The sequence below is a fragment of the Heloderma suspectum genome, chromosome 1, assembly GCF_057233095.1.
Source record: "Heloderma suspectum isolate Gila_16-S chromosome 1, 16-S_ref, whole genome shotgun sequence".
Classification (NCBI taxonomy): Eukaryota; Metazoa; Chordata; class Lepidosauria; order Squamata; family Helodermatidae; genus Heloderma; species Heloderma suspectum.
Window position 1 is genome coordinate 364,974,420 of NC_139458.1, and position 21,616 is coordinate 364,996,035.

The following is a 21,616-nucleotide window of genomic DNA, read 5'->3' on the forward strand; positions in this document are numbered from 1 at the left end:
GACAGCAATGACAAATCTTGATAAAATAGTTAAGAGAAGAGACATTACACTGACAACAAAGGTCCGCATAGTTAAAGCAATGGTATTCCCCGTAGTAACCTATGACTACGAGAGCTGAACCATAAGGAAGACTGAGCGAAGGAAGACAGATGCTTTTGAACTGCGGTGCTGGAGGAAAATTCTGAGAGTGCCTTGGACTGCAAGAAGATCAAACCAGTCCATACTCCAGGAAATAAAGCCAGACTGCTCACTTGAGGGAATGATATTAAAGGCAAAACTGGAGTACTTTGGCCCCATAATGAGAAGACAGGATACCCTGGAGAAGATGCTGATGCTAGGGAAAGTGGAAGGCAAAAGAAAGAGGGGCCGACCAAGGGCAAGATGTACGGATGATATTCTGGAGGTGACGGACTTGACCTTGGGGGAGCTGGGGGTGGCGATGGCTGACAGGAAGCTCTGGCGTGGGCTGATCCATGAAGTCACGAAGAGTCAGAAGCAACTGACCGAATAAACAACAACAATCAAATCTGCTTCATGGTTAACCAAGTTGTCAGTCAGCACCCTGCAATTCATATGGTTATTGTTGGTGTTACACAGGCTAGGATCCATAGACTCATGAAGCCAGTTTTGTGAGCCCAAGGATATTTTAGATTTTTCTTGAACAGCAAGTCAACAAGCTTTGTTTTTAAAATGGAGGAGGATTCAGGAACTATATATAATATGGCATGGGAGTCAGCTGTTCACTGGGAATGTAAATTCCTCTGGGCTAGTGCAAGACCTTTGCGTGAGTAGTTCTTTGAAGCAGAGTTTTTACATTGTAACATAATTTAGCCTCATAATAGCCCCAATAACTATGTAAGTCTAATGAGAAATGTGTATCTTCTAACTTGTATTCTGTCTTGAGACTGAAGAGTTTTGATTTTGAACTTCCAAATCTGTATAAAATTTTCAGTCCATTGGGCCAAAAACTATGCTGATTCAAAATGAGCTAAAAGCCCTTTATGTTTGATAGGAGCAGACTGAGCGAAAGAATAAGGATAGCCATATGTTCTCTTTCACAGAGGACAGTCCTCAGTTTGAAGGGTTGCCAGAGGGCCATCCTCTGTTTGAAGGGCTGTGTCCTGTCCAATTCCAGTTTAAAGACAAAGAACTGTAAGAACTGTTGCCCATCACCAGTTAGCATCTGGGCAGTAGACAGAGCAGCAGACACATCTGGTCACAGTCTTCCCCACTATGTGTGATGCACTATATTTCTATTTAAATCATAATTATTTATAAATTCGCATCTATTCATATAAATAAGCATATACAAATTTTATGCAAATGCAAGATCTCTCTTTTGGTGATGAATGTTCTCTTTTTTAGTGATTCATAAATTGCCACCCTAGATAGAATCCTTCCAGTCCTTTCTCCAATGTTACTTTGCCTACTTCAATTATCCTTTCCCAGCCATACATTGCTTCAGACAAGCAAGGGAGGGGTCAAGCCTGCTTTCCCTCTTGAACTTGGCTCCAGGTAAGGGGCTGGAGGGTGGGGGAGAAATAGCAGCTGTCTGTGGGAGAGGAACGAAGGGGCACTGCTTCTACTACTGAATTTCTGTTGGTGGAAGCTGGGTTACCTGTCTGCAGTAGTAGCCAGGTGTTGCTCGTACTGCATCATTGTCCTAGGCCGTGTTTCCATGACAATGGAAGGAGAAGCTAATGAAGGAGTACCAGATTTTTTTTTAAAAGGAATAGCCTTTGCTGTGAGCAGGTTTCCATGAGCAGCTTCTCCGGACCAGTAACAGAACATACTTCCTGGTGGGGGTTGGAGTGAATGTCATCTGACTGGCAAGGGCTGCTCAACCAATAAGAGAGACTGCCTCTCCCCCCCCTTCTCCTTTCCCTGAAAGTCCAGATGCACCTGCATTTCAGGAGCAAGCCTCACTGAGCACAATAGGAGTTACTTCCAAGTAGACACACATATGCTTGTGCTGGGAAAGGGGGCAGGGGAGAACGCAAAGTCAGAAACCAGCCCCTATTTTAACCCGCAAGATCTAATTGACCACAATGGGAGTTACTTCTGAGGAGACACTAATGGATTTGTTCTGGGAAAGATAAGGAAACCAGCCCCCATTTTAATGCACAGGATCGCTATAAGGAAGCTGTGAAGTAGTTACTTTGAATCAGAGCCTCGAGATCGCGCTTAATTGCACTTAAGCAATTGGGCTTTAAAATGTGCCATGTCACTTGAGGGGGTTCTCTGTAATTTCTGTGGTCATTCAGAGGGCAAGCCTCATTCAGTACAATGGGCAGAAACAACCTTTGACTGGGATCATGGTGAAAGGCACACCCCTGGCCAGGGCTAGCATACTTGAGCTAAATGTGGGGATTGTGACATACAACAACTATATTGCAGAGAACCTGACTTAAGGAAAAGAATTGGACTTTAAGCAGTCTCAGGAAATCCGGTTTTTCCCTGATAAGCTCCGGGGTGACAGCTAGACAGCCACAATGCCATCTATCCCTAACGACCGCAAAACGCAGCCGGCTCAGAGGAAATTGCTGGTGGAAACCCCCTAGTTGATCATTTGTACTGCATCATTTGTCCCACATAAGTGAATGACTGGTATTCACTCATTTGGGGAAAAATAAAAGGCATGCAAGGAAAAACATAATTGTCATAAGAGGACAGTTCAAAATTGTCAGGACAGAAAAAACAAATGTGACTGTTCTTTTCCTATACAAGTCAAATGTGCTTCATATAACTGACATGCCTGAATACTCAACGATTTCTACCAAGAAAATATATCTTAACTTGTGCAGATTGTAGCCCAAGACATTTTAAATACAAAACAATATTTAAGGCAGAAATGATCCAATATTAAGAATCTCTAATTTTTCACAAGGTGGACAGACAAAACTCCCCCCGCCCCAATCAGTCTATTTTGCATATGGAAGCAAATAAGGTATCTATAGCCCCTGCATTAACCAGCCATTTATTTAATGATCTGCCTCTTTTACAAAGTGATAAAAAACCTGATTTCATTGTCTTTTTTATTTTAAACTGCAAATATAACTAAAAGAAAAGAAAGGGGGGGATAACAAAGTGTATACCTTTCTTTCCTTCAAATTTCTTCTCTAAACATTCTTGAAGAGCATTCCCAGAGCATTACTTTTCCTGCACTTTTCTGCTTTTTAACTTTTACTGTTTGAGGGAGCAATCCTATGCTCACCTTGAGGCTAGCTGAGGGTCCTCAGGAAGTGGTGTAAGTGCCACTCCACTGGCAGAAATGGATGACTGGCAGCAGCATGACACGCCACTAGAAGTTCCCCAGTACACCAGTGGAAAGCTCCATGGATGCAGATGTCCCACCAGCACTATCCTGCTGATTTGAGGGGGGGGGGACTGGGCATGGGAGTGAGCACATCAGGGGTGGGCATGGATCCCTCAGTTCCAAAGCCCCCTCATTTCTGTAACACACCCACAGAATTGGCCTAATGCTATGCTAACTCTGGAAAAAGCTGGCCCCTCCCTCTTTCCTGGCCACAGCGAAATGGCAGAGTACAAGATGTGCCAAGTGCTCCAATTCAGAATCTTGTTTCCTCCGCCCCCACTTAATAAGATAGGATTCCGCTGCCCACCTGCAGTCCATTTCTTGCTGCCCATTTGGAATTTCTTTTAAGGTTGTGATTGTATGTTTTAATTACATATTTTATTTTGAAAATGCATATGCTCCTCCCCTCACCAGCAATTAAGAGCAAATATTATCACATATACATATCATTATTTAAATGTAATAAATGTAATATATTAATAGTATAGTCCTTCCTCTTCAAGCATAGACAGCAAGCACTGTGCATGCTGTTCTCCATGCAAAACAGGGAAAGGATCACGTTCCAAATATATTTCATAAATAAGTACTATAGTATAGTACTGATAAGTACTAACACCACAAATCTTGAACAATCGATATTAAAAAGCTTTTCATCATCTATCAATATCTACTTATGGCAATAGCCCTACATTACATTATAAATATATATTTGGGGGAATGGGAGTAGAGAAGAAAAACCCAGAATTATTTCCATTCTAAAAGCAGCAATCCTCTAATACATATCTTAGATTACTATTCAGCTGTTTTTAACCACATATCTTTCTGGGTTTCTGTTTCAGTTAATACAAAACTGGAAAATGTGATTATTATTTTAAAAATGAGAGTTATCACCCCTAACATTTGGGGAAATAGTTTAATGATTGTTATCAATATTTTCAGATATAGAGAGTGCATACATACACACACAGATATACCACTGAATATGATTGTGCAAGATTTGAATTCCAAAAATTAAAAGGTGGCATTTCATCTCTGAAAGACGATTTGGGATTTTAAAAATATTGTTATTACATATATACTATAAAAGAAAAGCCTGACAGATGAGATTATACCCAACCTTCTTTAGGTACATGAATGGCAGATACAACATAAGCCTTCAGGGGAATATCGCAAAATAATAACAGAAGATGCTCAAAGGCCCCTGTGATACTGTATACTCTTAAGGGATGGTGAAGTTAAGGTGTAGCATTTTGAGTCAACTGGAACAATATTAGCACCTTGTTTGAGCTAGTAAAGTTTAGCAACCCTTAAGATTGGATGTTAGAGGAGAGATTAAAGCCCGCTGCATTACCCTCAATATTAGGATCATAACATCATAATATCATAACATTAGTTGGCTTATTTGTATAATATACTACTTGCTAAATAAGAATATATCATTTTTACAGATGCCACATTTTTTGTGTACATTTCATACATCTCCACAATGATGTTGCAACCACTGACAACATAATAATCTTCTAAATAATATTTTTCATGCTCCTAATTCTCTCAGGTTTCGTTTGGGAGAGGAGTCCTGATAATGTTTCAGTAATGACAATACTGAAAGCACATTTAAAAACGTGACACTGAAGACAACACAGAAAAACACAATCCCAACAGCTGAATATCCATACTAAATAGTTAAGTAGGTTCTGTCTTTCATTATATTTATAGAAGGGCCACAACAATGATGTCCTGTAACACTCTTATAAAATGAATCTCTGCTTTTTTCACATTAGATATTTAGACTACCCATAAAACTATCCAGAAGCTCAGTAATTATTTTTAAACATTCAGAAGTGAAAGGTTTCAGAGAAAATAGCTTACCTTTTCCATAGAAGAACTTCCTATAGTAATATGCACCAAGATCAATGTGCTCGATGATATAACGTTTTACTTTCTCCCTGTGAATTGGTTGATTCTCCCTGGGTACTTCTAGTACAGAAACACCTGCATTTGTGCAATGTGAACTTAGCGAAGATTCAAAGGAACAACTATCTCCTGAGGAAAATGATGCTGAGTTTGCCCTAGAGAGCGCAATCCGCCTGTCACCTTCCCCACCAGTTTCATTCCTGAAATAAGGACAATTAAGCACTAGGTCATTACTTTTCCCATCACCTTCATCAGCATCAAGGTTCTCTTTTGAATTGAGATCCTCTTTACTTCCCAAAGGAGATTCACAGCTTCCAATCTGACCTGCTACCATTGGACTTTGTGATGCAGCAGAAGCCCCAGTAGTTATATTTTTTCTTTTCCCCACATTAATTCTGGTAGCCATTGCTTCATTTATGTTAAATAGAATGCTCTGAACATCATAATGTGCAAAACACTTCTGACAATTCCAAGGATGAACATTTTTATCAAGTCTACTATCCTCTATTTCACATGAAAATTTAAGAGTTTCGTGTTCACTTTTAGCAGTTCTCAGTTTTCTAAAGAGAGATGTTTCTACAGATTCTGACTTCAATCTCCATTTGAAAGATTTGTCCCGATCTCTACCGATAAGCAGGGCACTATCCATGTAGTCCAATCCGGAAATTCTGACAAACTCTCCTCTGGAAATCTGTGCAGCAGCATGAAGACTTGGAGAAATGGTGCGGTCACAGTGGAAAAATTCAGGAAATCCAAATGGCACATGTGTTTTATGCTCAAAGTTCTCGACTCTGTAGCCTCGAAGCATGGCAAAAAAATTCTCACCAGACAAACCTTGTCTGTCAATTGAAGAAGTACTTCCATATTCCCTATGAAGAGCTGCTCCTGTATTTGGGTTAACAGCATTCTGGTCCAGGACATCCTCAGTGTCAATGTCACTGATTGTAACATCACTGTTGCTTCTTTGCCTTATAGGGTGTAGCCCCCTGTGCGGAGAATGGATAAAAATATCCCCTAAGGCATACGTGGTCTCCGCAAATTCCAAATCAAGGTGTTCTTTTTGCTGCCCATCATTCTGGTCACCATTTACTGACCCAACACTCTCATAACTGGTCTGAGGCCTACTTTCCCATGTAGTTTTACTTACTTCCTTGACACAATCTTTCTTGGGTGGCCATTCAGATACTCTGGCTCGAACTCCCATTTTAGGCATAGCTGGAGTTCCATTGGCTGGATTACTATTTTCACCTTTGTTGGTTGCACTTAGAGAAGCAGGAGGGCCCATGTTACCATTCAAAGCCTTAAATTTTCTGGCAAAGTAGTCATCAGACTGCATAATTCTTGTTGATTCCTTGAACGTTGAAGAAACTCTGCTAGGTTTATGCTTTTCTTCCTGTGAAGACTTCTGATCACTCATATCCAAACAACGGTAAGGGAATGCTTACCCTTATCTTCAAGACCAGTGCTGTTGGTCTAATATTTCCATTATTTATAAAATGAGGGGTAAGAGCCACAGCATCTGTGTGCACCTAAAGATATTTCAGGTTGCCATTGCAGAAGATAGTTTGAAAGAATTCATTTTTTTACTCTGCATTTTATAATTTCAGATCAAGAAAGCATTGGGTATCAGTTCACTTTTGCTCCATAAACCTGTACATTAAAAGAAAGAAAAAATCAGTTACCATGTATTCAATCTAAAATGTCAAGAATATAGTCGAAATGAGCATACAGCAATGTCAACACAGAATTGCCACTTACCCACAAGAAATGCATTTATACACACAAATAGTATACACAAAAGAAATACATCAGAATGCATTTGACACAACATAACACCCATTCAAAACTGAAGCTGAAGCTCAAATATTTTGGCCACCTAATGAGAAAACTCCCTGGAAAAGACCTGATGCTGGGAAAGACTGAAGGCAAAAGAAGAAAGGGATAGCAGAGGATGAGATGGCTAGATAGCATCACTGATGCAATGAATATGGACTTGAGCATGCTCTGGGAGAGAACTCAGGACAGGAAGGCCTGGCGTGCTATGGTCTATGAGGTCACGAAGAGTCGGACACGACTGAATGACTGAACAACAACAAATAGACCATTATCTTCTATTTCAGTATGCTGCAATATTGTTATTTTCTAGTTGTGGTAAGCAGATTTGGTGGCAGTGAGTAGTCCTGAGGCAACTTTCAATATTCAACTATTGGGGAAGGACAGGCTTTACACTGGGTATAATAGGTTCCAAAGGGGAAAATATTCCTACATTCCAGAACTTAGCTCACCTTAGTTCTGCAAGCTCCCAGAGAGCTTCAGCTATTGGGCAGTCTAGAAATGTAATAAATAAATAAACAAACAAACAAATAAAGTATCGATGCCCATAGTACTTGTATAACTAGAGCTTAGACTTATGCTGGATCCTATGGTAAAAGAACACACATCATTTGCTATAGCCAGAGCATAGTATGGTGACTAAACTAAAACACCGTCCGGGTTGCCCTAGGCTTAGAGAGCTGAAGGGAAGAATACTCTGGCACCATCCATTGGCCAGAGGTTTAAGGTCCACTAGGAGGTTATGCCCTCTACTACACTGGAAGAATATCATAGCAAAGGTAAGACCAACCTAGCCCCATCCATTGGCCAGAGAAGGAGCAGCTTCAGGGAGCATGATTTCTCCCCCACCCTGACCACAAAGTACATTTGGCTCCAATGGCCAGTTGTGCTGGGACTGCTGAAGAGAAGGGCTGCTGTGTTGTGTGGGTTTGGAGAGTATTTTTTTATTACAAACTACTGAAGACCACCTTGAGGATAATTTGACCAAAAGGTGGGATATAAATCTTTTAAATACATACTAGTTGAGTTGGCTTTAAATTACCCCAATATATGTAGAGATGGTGAATAAAGGATTGGGTTGTATAAGAAGCTGAGCAAGCCCAGTTTCCCAACTAGTGAGAGGCTTGGATAGATCCCCCCCGCCCTAATTTATAGAGGCTAATTTCACTCAAATCAAAGAATGACATATGCATGGGGTCAGGTGAGAGAACAAAAAGAACCCAGAGCCCTGCCATCTCACAACAAATGGGTTAGTCATGTTTCAAGCATTATTTCCGAAGCTCGCTGCACATAATGCCAAATGTATATGTTAGGAGCCACTCATTTTAAAAACATCAGTCAAATATACGGTAGGAACAAGTGCGATGCCTTGATTTTTCATATCATACCAATAACTTTACTAATAAAAAGGAATGTGTAGAAAATATTTAAGTATAATGTGTTCTTAGAAGTTTCTATGATGTCTTTAAGATTAGGACTAACTGTAACTGAGCATTGTGGTTGGGAAAGAATAACAATACAATGAAAAAAAATTGAACCCATTTTATGAATAAATGGCTCAAATAATAAATCAGATTTAAAGTAAGATTACAATATAAATCTAATATATGAGTATGAGTAACATAACAGTCAGGCATAACGTTTATGAAAACTCATCCATTCTGATTCTCTCTGCTTCTGCGGCTCATTTCCCTCTATTTCTCCACTTCAAGTGAAAAAGGAAAGACAGGAAACAATACTTAAAATAATGTTGTAATGCTTTGGAAAGGATGTTTATTATGAGTCATGAATCTTCGAACTACAGTTTCGCTAAACACAAAATTCAAGTAGATATCTGAACCACTAAATACAGATTTTCTATTTTGAACTATGAAGGCATTTCCTTTAACATTAAAAGATGTTGTGCATGGCCCTCTGAGGATTTGGCAGATTAACCACTCTAAGAAAAATCAAAACATGAAAAATTAAAAAATATTGAACACACATTCAATACCTGTAGCTCTCTGCTGGGTGACAATGAGCCTCCATAGTTCTACATTTCAAGACTGTGTGTATACCACACCTTTAATGGTTTTCAGTATTAACAGTTCATTTGTTAATGGGTCCTTACTACTGTAAAACACCATTATCTCACAGAATGAGTTACAATAATAATCTCTCACATGTTTCTGACTATGTATTTGTACATCCATTGGAAATGTGTTCTTGTTTCCATTGCTAATTTTAGAGCTCCATGGGATCCAAAAGGAGGTCATGAAAAAGTACTCTGTTGAATTAGAGACAGTAGGTCTGACAAATATAGGATTGGACCTGGTACAATCCAACCAACCTGGCCAGAATTTCATATTCATATATGGCTGCTGGTCCTGTACCATAGAGCTGTGAAGGTGTTCCATGGCTGGAATAGCGAGTTGCTACAATATTAAAAATATGTACATAATTTTTAATGGAAAGCCATTCATATTAATGGTGCCAAATCATGATGCATTCCTTCTTATGAGCAGTAGCTGCAAGTGGTGCTACAGCATGCTGCTACTTCAAATGCCTCATACTAGTGGTTGCTATGGCCAACCATTTACTCAAGCCCAGATCAGGCTTAAACTCTAAGAAGTTTCCTGTCATTGCTTCCTTGTGTGTGATGACACTTCCCCTGGCTGGTTTAGAAGCCTACAAGAGCGATGTATAGCTAGCATGATGGTAGCCTCACTTTTTTGAGCTACATAGGAGCTACATTTGAGCCTTATACCATCAGATCATTAGTCCATCTAGTTGTGTACTGTGTAAACTGACTGGCAGTAGCTCTCCAAGGTTTAAGACTGGAGTTGCCAGGGATAGAATTTGGGACCTTTTACGTGCAAAGTATTTGCTCTACCCCCAAGATATGGCTTTTCCTGTTATGATCATGTAGTGGAAGTTGGCTGGGTATGAAAACTAGTCAATTTAGCAAGGAAAATACCCTTTTCTAAACCCCAAGGCTTTCCCCACTCCATATTAGTTGGTTGTCACTGGTATGTGTGTGGGTGAGTGTGTGCACGCGCAAGTGCAATTAATTTACACACTAATCTCCCTCAGACAGGGCAGACCTAGACATTAATGGAACTGCGGGGCTGCTGTTTTAGTGGCCACCATACATCTCTTTCCCCTCTCTGCCATGTAATCAAACTCTACTCTCCATTTCATTGGCAGTTGCCTGCACAGGTGGGTGAACTTGGGGCTTAATACCATCATACAAGTTTTACTACACATTTACTACACTGCAGACTGGCAGTAGTGTTGGATAATGCCCAAATTCTCCCACCTTAATGACTTTCCATTTATATTACATTACAGTTATGAACAAAAAGGTTTTTTCTCCTTTCCTAAGCAGCACTATCACAGCAAGTTATTTTATAATAAAATTATCTTGCAGATTGACAGAAAATAAAAATGAAATAAATGCTCCAGAATGAGTTTGTACAGTATTAGCACACATTCACTACATGTCAAATTGTATTAGTATGTAATACAGATCCAAGATTATCTAGCTAAATATAGTGTACTATAAATTGATTGCTCGTAAGACTTAGCTGGGAAATATACAGCTGTTGTATAATCTACACTTCAACGCCTCTCCAGACAAAACTACCAACTGCCAAGTGCAATCTAATAATTATGATACACCAGATGAAGGACTAGACCATGACATCAGTTTATCTGCTTCACTGAAAATCATTTGTTTGGAAACAAATCTAAAGCCCACTATAACCTCATAAATTCCAAATAAGAAGAGGTTGCTGAAAAAGTTGCAGCAGGAAATATAGGAATGCATTTTAAAATTCTAAATCCAGAAATGAGAAGAAAGCCATTTCTATGAAGCTCCTACATTTCTTCTGAAATACAAAACACTTTTCTTAATAGAGTTTGCTTTAATGAACTGAAACAATACTTCATATAAGCTTTCCAAAGATTCTATGCCACAGGAGTTATTTTAAAGGCATGATCATATGTGAAGCAATTAAACAATTCCCACTCCCTCCCCACCAGTCTAGTGTCTAATAAACTTTCTTGCATCACAGAGAGCACTGGGACCAGCTAGGCCCAGACACCTGAAACAAGCAGACACCTGAGATAGCAAGGCCAGTCTTTGCATTTAGGCCTGTTACAGTTCCACCTTTCTGGTTCTTTTCCAGGCGATCAGCAGGAGTGTTCATGCATCATATCTTCCATCCAGGCAATAATCACTTAACAGATTTTCAACTTTAAGAGTATTTTCATTCACATAAAGAAAGAACCAGGATTCTGATCATGCAAATTCTTAATCTATAAGTTTACAGTCTCAGCGCTCTGGTTCCTTTCTCCAGGAATGAAAATTGGTACCTGACCAATTCATAACAGGACCAGTTTTTCAGGCCCAGATGCAGTTTGAGAAACATCACACCAAACATTCCTGGTTATTCAAATTTTTTAATGGGATCATTTTCCGCTCTTTATTTTGAGTCCCTATACTTTCTGCAGCCTTGTATTTAAGCACTAGTCTGGCATTCATAGGTGACCAGGATAATGTAATAATAAACTGACTGCATGGAATTTCATGCAGCAAGTGAGTGGGTTGGCGGAAGATGAGTGGAGCACTCCATTCCTCCTCTGCACCCAGCATAAAGCTCTGTCATTCCTCTGTCAGTCCACAGTAGGCTAGTAAAAAAAATTGCAGGGTAGTAATTTGGGGGTCTTATATTCAAGGCTGCTTGTTATTTTCTTTATTTCTGTTTCTTTCTATGCGTTGTCTTTCTCCCTTCTAAAGCTTCTTTGTAAAACTGTGCTTACTAAAAAAAACCCATGCAAACCTGGTTCATCTTTAAATGCTTTTCACACCATTCTTCAGGAAAAAGATACTTTGTTGATGCAATCTGCAGCTCTGGTCTTAATTGCCTGGAATAATCCTCAATAATAAACATTCCCCACATGAGAACTGCTCCTTTATCTAGCATAACAATTTGTTATTTCTCCTACAACCCCAAACACACTATTTGTATACATGAACTGAAATACTCAGTCTTGCATAGTTTTATAGTGCTGCATATAGAACACCCATTTTCTACCAAGTCAGGATACTATATAGACAATTTTTTGAACTCCACAGACTTGTCTAGTTTTCTTGGATGAGTTTCAGTTGGTACAGCCTGAGGATGCTGACAAGGTGCTTGGACTGGTTCACGCAACCACTTCCGTATTAGATCCTTGCCCCTCTTGGCTTATAAAAACTAGCAGGGAAGGAACAGCTGGCCAGTCCAGGGAGGTGACAAATGTCTCCTTGCGAGAGGGAGTGGTCCTGGACCGCCTCAAAGAGGCAGTGGTGAGACCACTCCTAAAGAAATTCTCCCTGGACCTGGAAAATCTTAATTTTAGGCTAGTGGCAAATGTTCCTTTCCTGGGCAAGGTTCTTGAGCAAGTGGTTGCCAACCAGCTCCAGACACTCTTTGATAAGACTGAATATCTAAATCCATTTCAGGCCGGGTTTTGGCACGGAAACAGCCTTTGTTGGCCTGTATGATTATCTATGTCAGGAGAGAGACAGGGGGAGTGTGACCTTGTTGATTCTCCTTGATCTCTCAGCAGCTTTCGAACCATTACCATAGTTTCTCTCCAGGGTGACTAAGTTGGAAGTGGGAGGCGCTGAACTGCAGTGGTTTCACTCCTTGGATGGTTGGCTTCAGAAGGGGGATACTGCTCGGCCTTATGGATTCTCCAGGGTGGGGCTCCGCAGGGGTCGGTTTTGTCTCCCATGTTATTCAACATCTACATGAAACCACTGAGTGTGGTCATCTGGAGTTTTGGAGTACGTTGTCATTAGTATGCTGATGACATACAGCTCTATTTCTCCTTTTCATTTTCTTCAGGTGAGGATGTGGATGTGGTAAATGGGTGCCTGGGTGCGATAATGAGGGCTAATAAACTGAAACTCAATCCAGACAAGACTGAGATGCTGTTAGTGGGTGGTTCTCCTGATCAAATGGAGGTTAATCAACCTGTTCTAGATGGAGTTGCACTCCTCCTAAAGGAGCAGGTTCGTAGCTTGGGGGTCCTCCTGGAGTCATCTTTTTCACTTGAGGCTCAAGTAGCCTCAGTGGCATGGAGTGCTTTCTACCAACTTTGGTTGGTGGCCCAGCTACGCCACTATCTGGACAGGGATAACCCAGCTTCAGTTGTCTATGCTCTGGTAACCTCCACGTTAGATTACTGCAATGCTCTCTACGTGGGGCTGCCTTTGAAGATGGTTTGGAAGCTGCAGCTTGTGCAAAATGCGACAGCCAGACTGATAACAGGGACCAGAAGGTCTGAACATAAGACTAATTCTGGCCCACTTGCACTGGCTGCCTATATGCTTCCGAGCTCAATTCAAAGTGTTGCTTTTGACCTATAAAGCCCTACATGGCTCAGGACCACAGTACCTGACAGAATGCCTGACAGAACACATGAAGCAACCCACAGACTACACTCTGCATCTGAGGCCTTCCTCTGGGAGTCTCTTCCAAGGGAGGCCCAGAGGGCGGCAACAAGAGAGAGGGCCTTCTTGGTGGTGGCTCCCCATTTATGTAATAATCTCCCCAATGAGGTCCGCCTGGTGCCAACATTGTCATCTTTTTGGCGTCATGTTAAAACTGCCCTCTTCTTTCAGGCATTTGGCAGCATATATGAGTCTCTTGATTGTCTCTGGCTGATTGTTTTTGTTTTAGACATATGTTGTTGTTGTTGTGTGTGTTATTTGTTCTATGTTATTACGTGAATGGTTTTATATTTTATATAATACATTTTATATAATTTTTGTGAACTGCCCAGACAGCTTCGGCTATGAGTTGGTATAGAAATATAATAAATGAAATGAATAGCACCTAGCCTTATGATGCACATGGATTTTGTACTGAAGTGAGCAATATGCTTGAAGTGCACACATTGCCCTGAGGCACTTTGGTTACTGTATGACCTGGGGTTTGTTTGAATTGCAGAGTTTTATAAAAACACCACATAGGAAAAAAATGTAGTGAAACAAAGGAAGAGACAGTACAGAACAGTAAAGCAAGAAGACAAAACTTCACAGTACTTGAAACATAGGCACCCTTTATAACCTTTTAGACGAAGAAGAGTTGCACAATGGGAGAGCTGTCTCACAGCAAAAATAATCACCAGACTTCCACAGGAGCAGCAGGGATAATTACTTTCTAGCCTTACCCTTCAAGAGGTGCAACTTGGATATTAGCAGGCTTCTAAATACTTATTCGTCTGGCATTTCTTTTCCAGTCTTCCACTAAAAACTGGCGATAGCTCTGATCAACTGTTGGAGAGGAGGGAACTGGTTTTATTCACACACAGACACACACATCCCCTTTCCCCCTTTCCAACATATGATCATTGCTATCAGTGTTGCCATCAGGGTCAGAAATCTGGGGTTCCACCCAGCAGATTGATCAGGGGGTTTCCAAATGCAGCAGAGATTGTCCCAGGGAAATCCCATTTATTTCCACTCTGCTGATCGAGGCCTGCACAGTAGGGAAGACTGGACCCTTGATAACATTTCCTTGACATCAACAGGAGCACCAAACACCTGTTGTAGAGTCAAAGAAGCTTGGATCTTTTGAGCCAATAGTATATAAACTGCCCTAGTGCAAGGGTCTCAACCTATGTTTGTTTGAGCAGGCTTTATCTTCTCACAGGCAGGTTTAATGAGTAACTGTTTAATTGTAGGAGGGTTGGCTGTGAAATACCAAATGTTGGAAGTGGTCAGTCACATTAGGGCTGTTAAAATACTTTAACTTTTTGAAGTGATTGGCATAATCTTATCTAATCAAAAGTTAGGTGGAGGGCAGTGGAGGTTGGTGGCCAGTCTGAGTCGTGGGGTGAAGGGAGGGTCATGAGAGGCAGATCTAAGGGGGGCAGCGGACATGGAACAGTCTTTGAATCCCCCAAAGTCAGCAACCCATAACCCAGAAAGGGAAAACTGACGCACAAAACATGCAAAAGAAGGGTTGGGGAAATTACACAGTCACACTAAAGTACTCCTTTGGACCCACATTCTCCTATTCCACAGAGAATTAAGTGACCTTAAGATGATGAATGGGAGGGGAATGTAGATGCATTCATGAAAAGGTCTCGTGTCTTACATGGCAAATACTTTAAGATTTTAGCTTAAAACGTACTCCTATGATGATAGTTACTTGCTTCCACTTAAGAGGTAAGTTAGTAAGCTCAAGAAAGGACAAGATTGGAGTTCTCTCTCTTTTACTCCTCTTAAACATATTGCTCTGTGCTCTAGGTGAAGGCAACTAAGAAGCAAGCTAGTTTTTAATGGTGATTCTTAATCAGTTATTGGTGCATTATTTAAAGCATATTTACCCAATATTACAGGAAGGGGAAATTGAGACACATAAATTTTAAGATCATGAGTGCAAAGTAGTAGTGGGGGGGGGAGGTCCACAATGCAACACAAAAGCACTCCATTGAAGCCATATTTTTTTGTTCCAGCAACAATCCATGTTGCACAGAGAAGGAAACGAAGACCTGATTCACAAAAGCCAGAGTATGGGTTGGGTATGGGTTGCTGTTGAATAGTGGGTTGTTGCTAAGTATGGGTTGTTGTGTTGTGTGAACCTAGCTGTGCTAACAACCATGGTTTGCTAATGACGAACAACCCACAAAGAAAATCCATGGTTTGTTGTTGCATTGCAAAATTTGGGTTGTTCGTGGTTAACAAACCATGGCTTGTTAGCATGTTCATAACACAACAACCCATGATTCAATGACAACCCATACTCTGGGCTGTTGTGTTGTGTGAACCAGGTCTAAATCCAGTAACTTTAAGCTCATGAGTTTAAACCAGTGTGAGAGGATCCACTCAGTCCAGGGAGAGATCCACACCGTGACTCGTCTATTTCCGTATATCAAATGCTGCACAAATGGCGGCTGTGAAACAGTCATTTATGCAACACTGCAGGCATAAATGGTCCATTTATGCCTCTAATTTGTGCAAATGACTGCCTTACAGCCACCATTTACACAACATTTAATGTACAGAAATAGACGAGTTGCTATTTTAGAATAAAATGGTGACACCCTTGAAGAGGCTGAGGGCTGCAGGTGCTCGTGACGGCTCCAGGTATGGAGCAGGGGGCTCGTGTGGGCTCGGCAGGGTGCTCACGCACTCGTTGGGCCATCATTCAGATGTCCGAATCTCACTTCAGATCCGGAGTGTGAAGTGGGTCGAAGTGGGTCTGAATTGGGCCGAGGCAGATTGGGGCTGATTTGAAAGCTCCAAATCAGCTTCCGAAGCCATGGGGGGATCCATGCACAGCCCTAATTCATATAGCTTAGTTTTTTACCCACTCTCTTTCTAGTTCTGGTCACCTAGGTTGCAGTCCCATATACACTTACTTGAATAATCTTGGATGTAAAATTATAGCTTTAGTCTTAAATATACAGTTCAATTGATTTCCAAAGGGATGATGGTATTTGGGTAGTATGAAGTAGCAAATTATTTTGGGTTCATTAATTTAGGATATATGTTCTTCAGTATGTATGGAATCTATGTGGGATCTATTCCAGATTGTGCATGATTAAGAATTTTCTTCAAGGAATTATTATCTATATTTATTATTAATAATAATATTATTAATATTTCTCCTAGTCTTCTTCATCTGTACCATAGGAGTAATACGTAAAAAATCTATTTCATGCATAACAATATTATTTCTTTGGCAATTCATTTCAGCATCCTCAGTGTTTACCATCTCTAAAATTGGACAAATACATTCTGCAATATCTTCTAAACGTTATACCTGGTTCATTCAACAATAAGCTCTATTAAACACATCGGAGTAAACATACATAGAATCAGATTAAGCCACATGCATTTTTATCTATGAAGACAGTGGATGGGACAAACTTTGAGTTTACAGGCTAATGTTGCACATGGGAGACAAAAAGCTTTGGAAAGGAGATAGTAGCAGCAAACCTCCTGAAGTTAGAGAATGTCTGTGCTGCTCCTGTTTTGAGATCTTGTTCACCACATTTTGAACTGAAGGCCATACTGCTATTGAGAGCCAAATATTACTTACCTGCTCCATTGATTGCTACTATGAATATCTGACCAGGAGGAGAGATTGTATGCAGTAAGTAGCTGGATTGGTTTCAGCCTCTCATCTATAATATAGGGGTAATATTGGCCTATTTTACACAAGACGTGTGTTCCTTGTTCTTCCTCTCCCCAATCCAAGGCAGATCTGAGTAGGTGAACAGGCAGCAGAACTACCATGTCCAATATTCTGTCCCATCTGTGGCTTGGCTTGGTCTGTGCTGAAGTACTAGACTCTATGGGAAGGAACAGGAAAACAAGGGAAGCTGGCAAAGAATACTACAGAACAAAACACCCTCCGTGAAGGATCTGGATGACATGTTTTTATATTGTTCAGTTGTGATTTTATTAATGTATTTTGCTTTTCCTTGTAAGTTTCCTTGGAAATATTAGCATCCCTAAAGGTGGTATATTATAATAGAATTAATAGAATTAATTCCAATATATAAAAAGTATTGTAATTGCATATATCGCTAAATATAGCCATGTACCATTTTTAGAGTGTATTGAATCACCAGTGTAACAAATTTCAGCTTTCTGCTAGAATGGAATTTATTTATTTATTTATGTATTTGTTTGTTTTATTAAATTTCTTAATCGCCCATCTGGCTGGTCACCCAGCCACTCTGGGCAATGTACAGCAGTACAAACAATCTAAAACAGTAAAATTAAACATTAAAATATCATATTCTAAAAATACCCTAACCCACCCCAACCAAGTTTTCAATGTGTGACGGAAGCTCATTCAAATATATTTTTTCAAGGGAGAGATTATGGTGTTCAGGCCTAAGAGTATGTTGGACAAGAGTCACACAGTCTGAAATTCCAAGTCAGGCTGAAGGACAGTAGCACAGGAACCACTTGGTAGCATTCCTCAGTGCTAGGTGGCAGCTCTAGGAGCTTTTTATCAGCTGTGGCACCTGGTGACACCCAACTTCCTAGAATATGAGGATCATGGACTATGAAAGTATGTCCCAGCTGGAACAGTCTGCGGAAGCCATCCCCAACCTCGTGCCCTCCAGATGTTTTGGAATGCAGCTTCAATCAGCCCCTGCCAGCATGGCAAAGTGCCAGATATGAATGGGAGTTATCCAAAGCATCTGGAGATCACCAAATTAGAGAAAGCTGGTCTACAGCAGGAGTAGGGAACCTCAGGCCTGGGAGCCAAATCCAGGCCTCCTAGGGTTCCACAGACAGACACATCCCCTTGCCCTGCCCCCACCCCCTTTCCTTCAACCACCAATCATTTCATGGTTTTCTAGCTGTGCAGTTTTTTCCCCGTTCTAAAAGGTTGAAATGCTTCTAAGGGTTATTTATGGCAGTCAGGGCTTTAAACTAAAATATGCTGGGAGACTTGTTTTTTGTATTTTTGGCGCCATCCTTTTTGCTTCTGGCCCAACCCCCTTTGCTTCAGCCCCACCAACCACTGCAAAGCAGCCCTGGAGAGCTTCTTCAAAATAGAATTCAGCCCTCATGCCTGGTCTATAGGGATGGTCTGTGTTTCAGAACTGGCAGGGCTGTGACCTACATCTTGTCCCAGAAAGTCCACCAGCCAGGGACCACTTTTTCACCCATTTCCCAGATCACCTGACCCCTCACAATAATTTGTGTCTGTCTGCAACCAACGTCAGCTTTTCTCTTTGCCTTGGCTGCACATGTATCTCCTCCCTCATCCTACGTGGCTTGCCTCCTGTTGTCCCTACACATATACCCAGCTCTTGGGATTGGGGGGGCGGGGGGAGGCCTATTTTTCAGGCAGGCTTTGGCAAAGCATTCAGGAGGAATTTTCTGCCCAATTTCTCCCAGTTTTACTGTGATTGGCTAAGGGGAACACATATGAGCAAGTTTTGTCATTGTGGGGCATCTTAGTAGGATGCCCACAGCCAGCTTTAAATAATAAATAATAATAATATCATCATCATCATCATCTCAGTGCTTGTGCAATGCAGCTAGGCAACAGCAGCAACCAGCACAGCAGGCATATTCCTTTGCTTTTCCTTTCTTTGTAATTTTGTGAAAAGAGACAAATTTTCCCCATTTTATTTTTCATTTTTTAACATGGCATCCTGAGGCATGGGAGTGATCTTGTGTGCGCGATGGACCAGGGAAGCCTCGCAAACCTTTGCTAATTTTTATTCCTTATTTCTTAATCCTGACATTCTAGAGTGTGTGGGAACTATCATGGGTATGAGAGGGGGACAGGGACCCCTAGCCTCTTGCTTATTTATAGTTAATTTTTTCTCCCCCCACCCCCACATTTGTTCTTGTAATTTTCTCATTTTTTCCCTGCTGTCCTGGGGTTGCAAGAATGACCGGGGGGGGGGGAGGTGCAAGTTCCCTATCCCTCACTAATTTTTAATATGTTTTAAAACATTTTTGAATTATTTAAAACAATTGTGTCCCCCTTTTTAAAATTAACTTCAATTTGCTTTTCTGTGCAGTGGCAGGGGTGCTGCTGAAGCAGAAAAATGTGTGTTCAAACAAGTAATTTTGTGTTGCTCAAGGAGTCAAATCCCTCCCCCAACCCTCTGTTTTAACATTCACAATCTTGCAATTACTTGCCTCTTGAAGTTATTCTGCCTAAGCCATTGGTTCCACCTAGTAATTAGGGTGACTTCTAATTCTTGTATATCGAATTTCAGGGCTCAAAGTGGTACAGAACTATGTGAACAAATCTGAAATACCCCTATAGATCTGCCATCTCCTATTATATACATTCACTCACACATGCTTACACTCAAGTCCAGTTTTATTTTTATATTCTAATAATCAGGTATCTTAAGTTATACAAAGAAACTGTTTCAATAGCTTACCAGAAAGTGGACTAAAAATAGTTGGGTCACTGACTAAGCAAGTCATAGGCCCCATCTATATGGCACTGCTTTGACCCCCCACCCCGTTTTACCTGTACAGCAATGTGGCTTCGAATCACCATGCCCTGCAATTCACTCACGATGTACTGTGTGCTTCACTAACAGACTCACTGTGCCCTTTTTTTGCCATTATACTGAAATGCGCAGCTGTGCAGTCCCGTGAGTGTGGAGGTATGACACTTCAGTGGCTGTTGAGGGGCTCTGCTGTGTCTTCCTGACCCTTTTTAGGTAAAAATTGGGTGTTTTGTGCTCCTTCATTTCCGCTCCAGTTTGTCAGTTCCCCAGCCTGAGACTCTCACGATGGTTCGCACTCATAAGTGTGAGTGCTGCATGCCTAGCCATCGCTCCAAAATGGTGCCCGGAATGATGTTGTTCCTCCCCCAAGACTGCCGCCCCCAGCCCTTGGATTCCGAGTCCAAAAGTAACCGTTGCAAAGATACGAAGCTGCAAATATGTGCAAAAGTGTGATTAAATATGAAAACACCCCTCTGTGCCTCTGTAACTGCGCAGCTGCGAATGGATGGGGGGACTGAAGGGGCGTCACAGAGTGACACAGGCACTATGGATGCCCGCTGCACAATGCGAAGTCAGTTTGAGGAAGGGACAGATAGCTCACAAGTGTGGGGAAACCCATAGCAAACAAAAAAACATCGCAGCTAAACGACTCCTTGGAACTCCGCATTTTCCGGGCAAAAACCACTGATGGCTGTGAAGTCGTGACTGTGTCATCTATCACGAGGGACCTCTACTCGCACCTGCCCCAGAGTAAAAGCTGGGTGTAGATTGGCCCATAGATAACTGGCTGACTTACTGACAGTAATAACTGATTTAAATTATATGTATATTCCCATCTACATGAACTACACAGTTTGGCTATTCCTTAATACATTTTTATTAACAAATAAATCACATTAATAGTACATAAAATTAGTTCTTCTTTAAACATAGGGAAAATTCAGATGATCCTAACAACTGCTATATGTTTAGTCAATAAAACATTGTTTTATGTTGTACTTTGTGGTTTTAATTTTTGTGAACCACTTAGAGAGCTTCAGCTATTGGGTGGTATAGAAATAAATAAATAAATAAATCTCAGTTTAAACCCTGTAAATACAGAATTGGGCTTTGAAGTTTAGACTTGGACTAGAAGAGGTTTCTCTACTGTGCTGCAGGGAAATTGTGATGACCAGATGGTGATAATCAGATGTTGTGTTTAGCAAGCATGAAGTACTACTTAACTTGGGTAGTAAGTTAGTGTTATAGAACAATTTGTTATGCTGGATTTGGATTAGCTCAAGGTTACACAGTGAGGAACCATAGAAAACAAGTTGACTACAACACCTCCTATTTCATTCACATCTAATATAAAGATTTGTTGGTGAGTAGTTTCATATTATTTCCCAGAAAGCAGCTTGATTAGCTCTTTTAAAAAAAATGAACACAGTTTCAGTGTAGTGGTATTGTTTTCACTTTGTGCCACTTCAGTTTTCTTGCAGCATCAGCTATTTATCAAAACATGTAGTTCCCAATATATTAAAATACACCTTTTACTTCCTTAACCATCATACCAGAAATGTA

General features: G+C 40.8%; 1 protein-coding gene across 4 annotated transcripts in view; it reads right to left on the reverse strand.

The window, feature by feature from the left end:
• Positions 1 to 21,616, reverse strand: part of SIPA1L2 (signal induced proliferation associated 1 like 2) — a 118,736-nt gene that overhangs the window by 72,626 nt on the left and 24,494 nt on the right. For all 4 annotated transcript variants that reach the window (XM_084828136.1, XM_084828135.1, XM_084828134.1 and 1 more), the window contains exon 2: positions 5,186 to 6,880. In XM_084828136.1, the coding sequence (XP_084684262.1) occupies positions 5,186 to 6,647 (1,462 nt within the window). In that variant the 5' untranslated portion in view covers positions 6,648 to 6,880. The remainder of the gene's footprint in view (positions 1 to 5,185; positions 6,881 to 21,616) is intronic.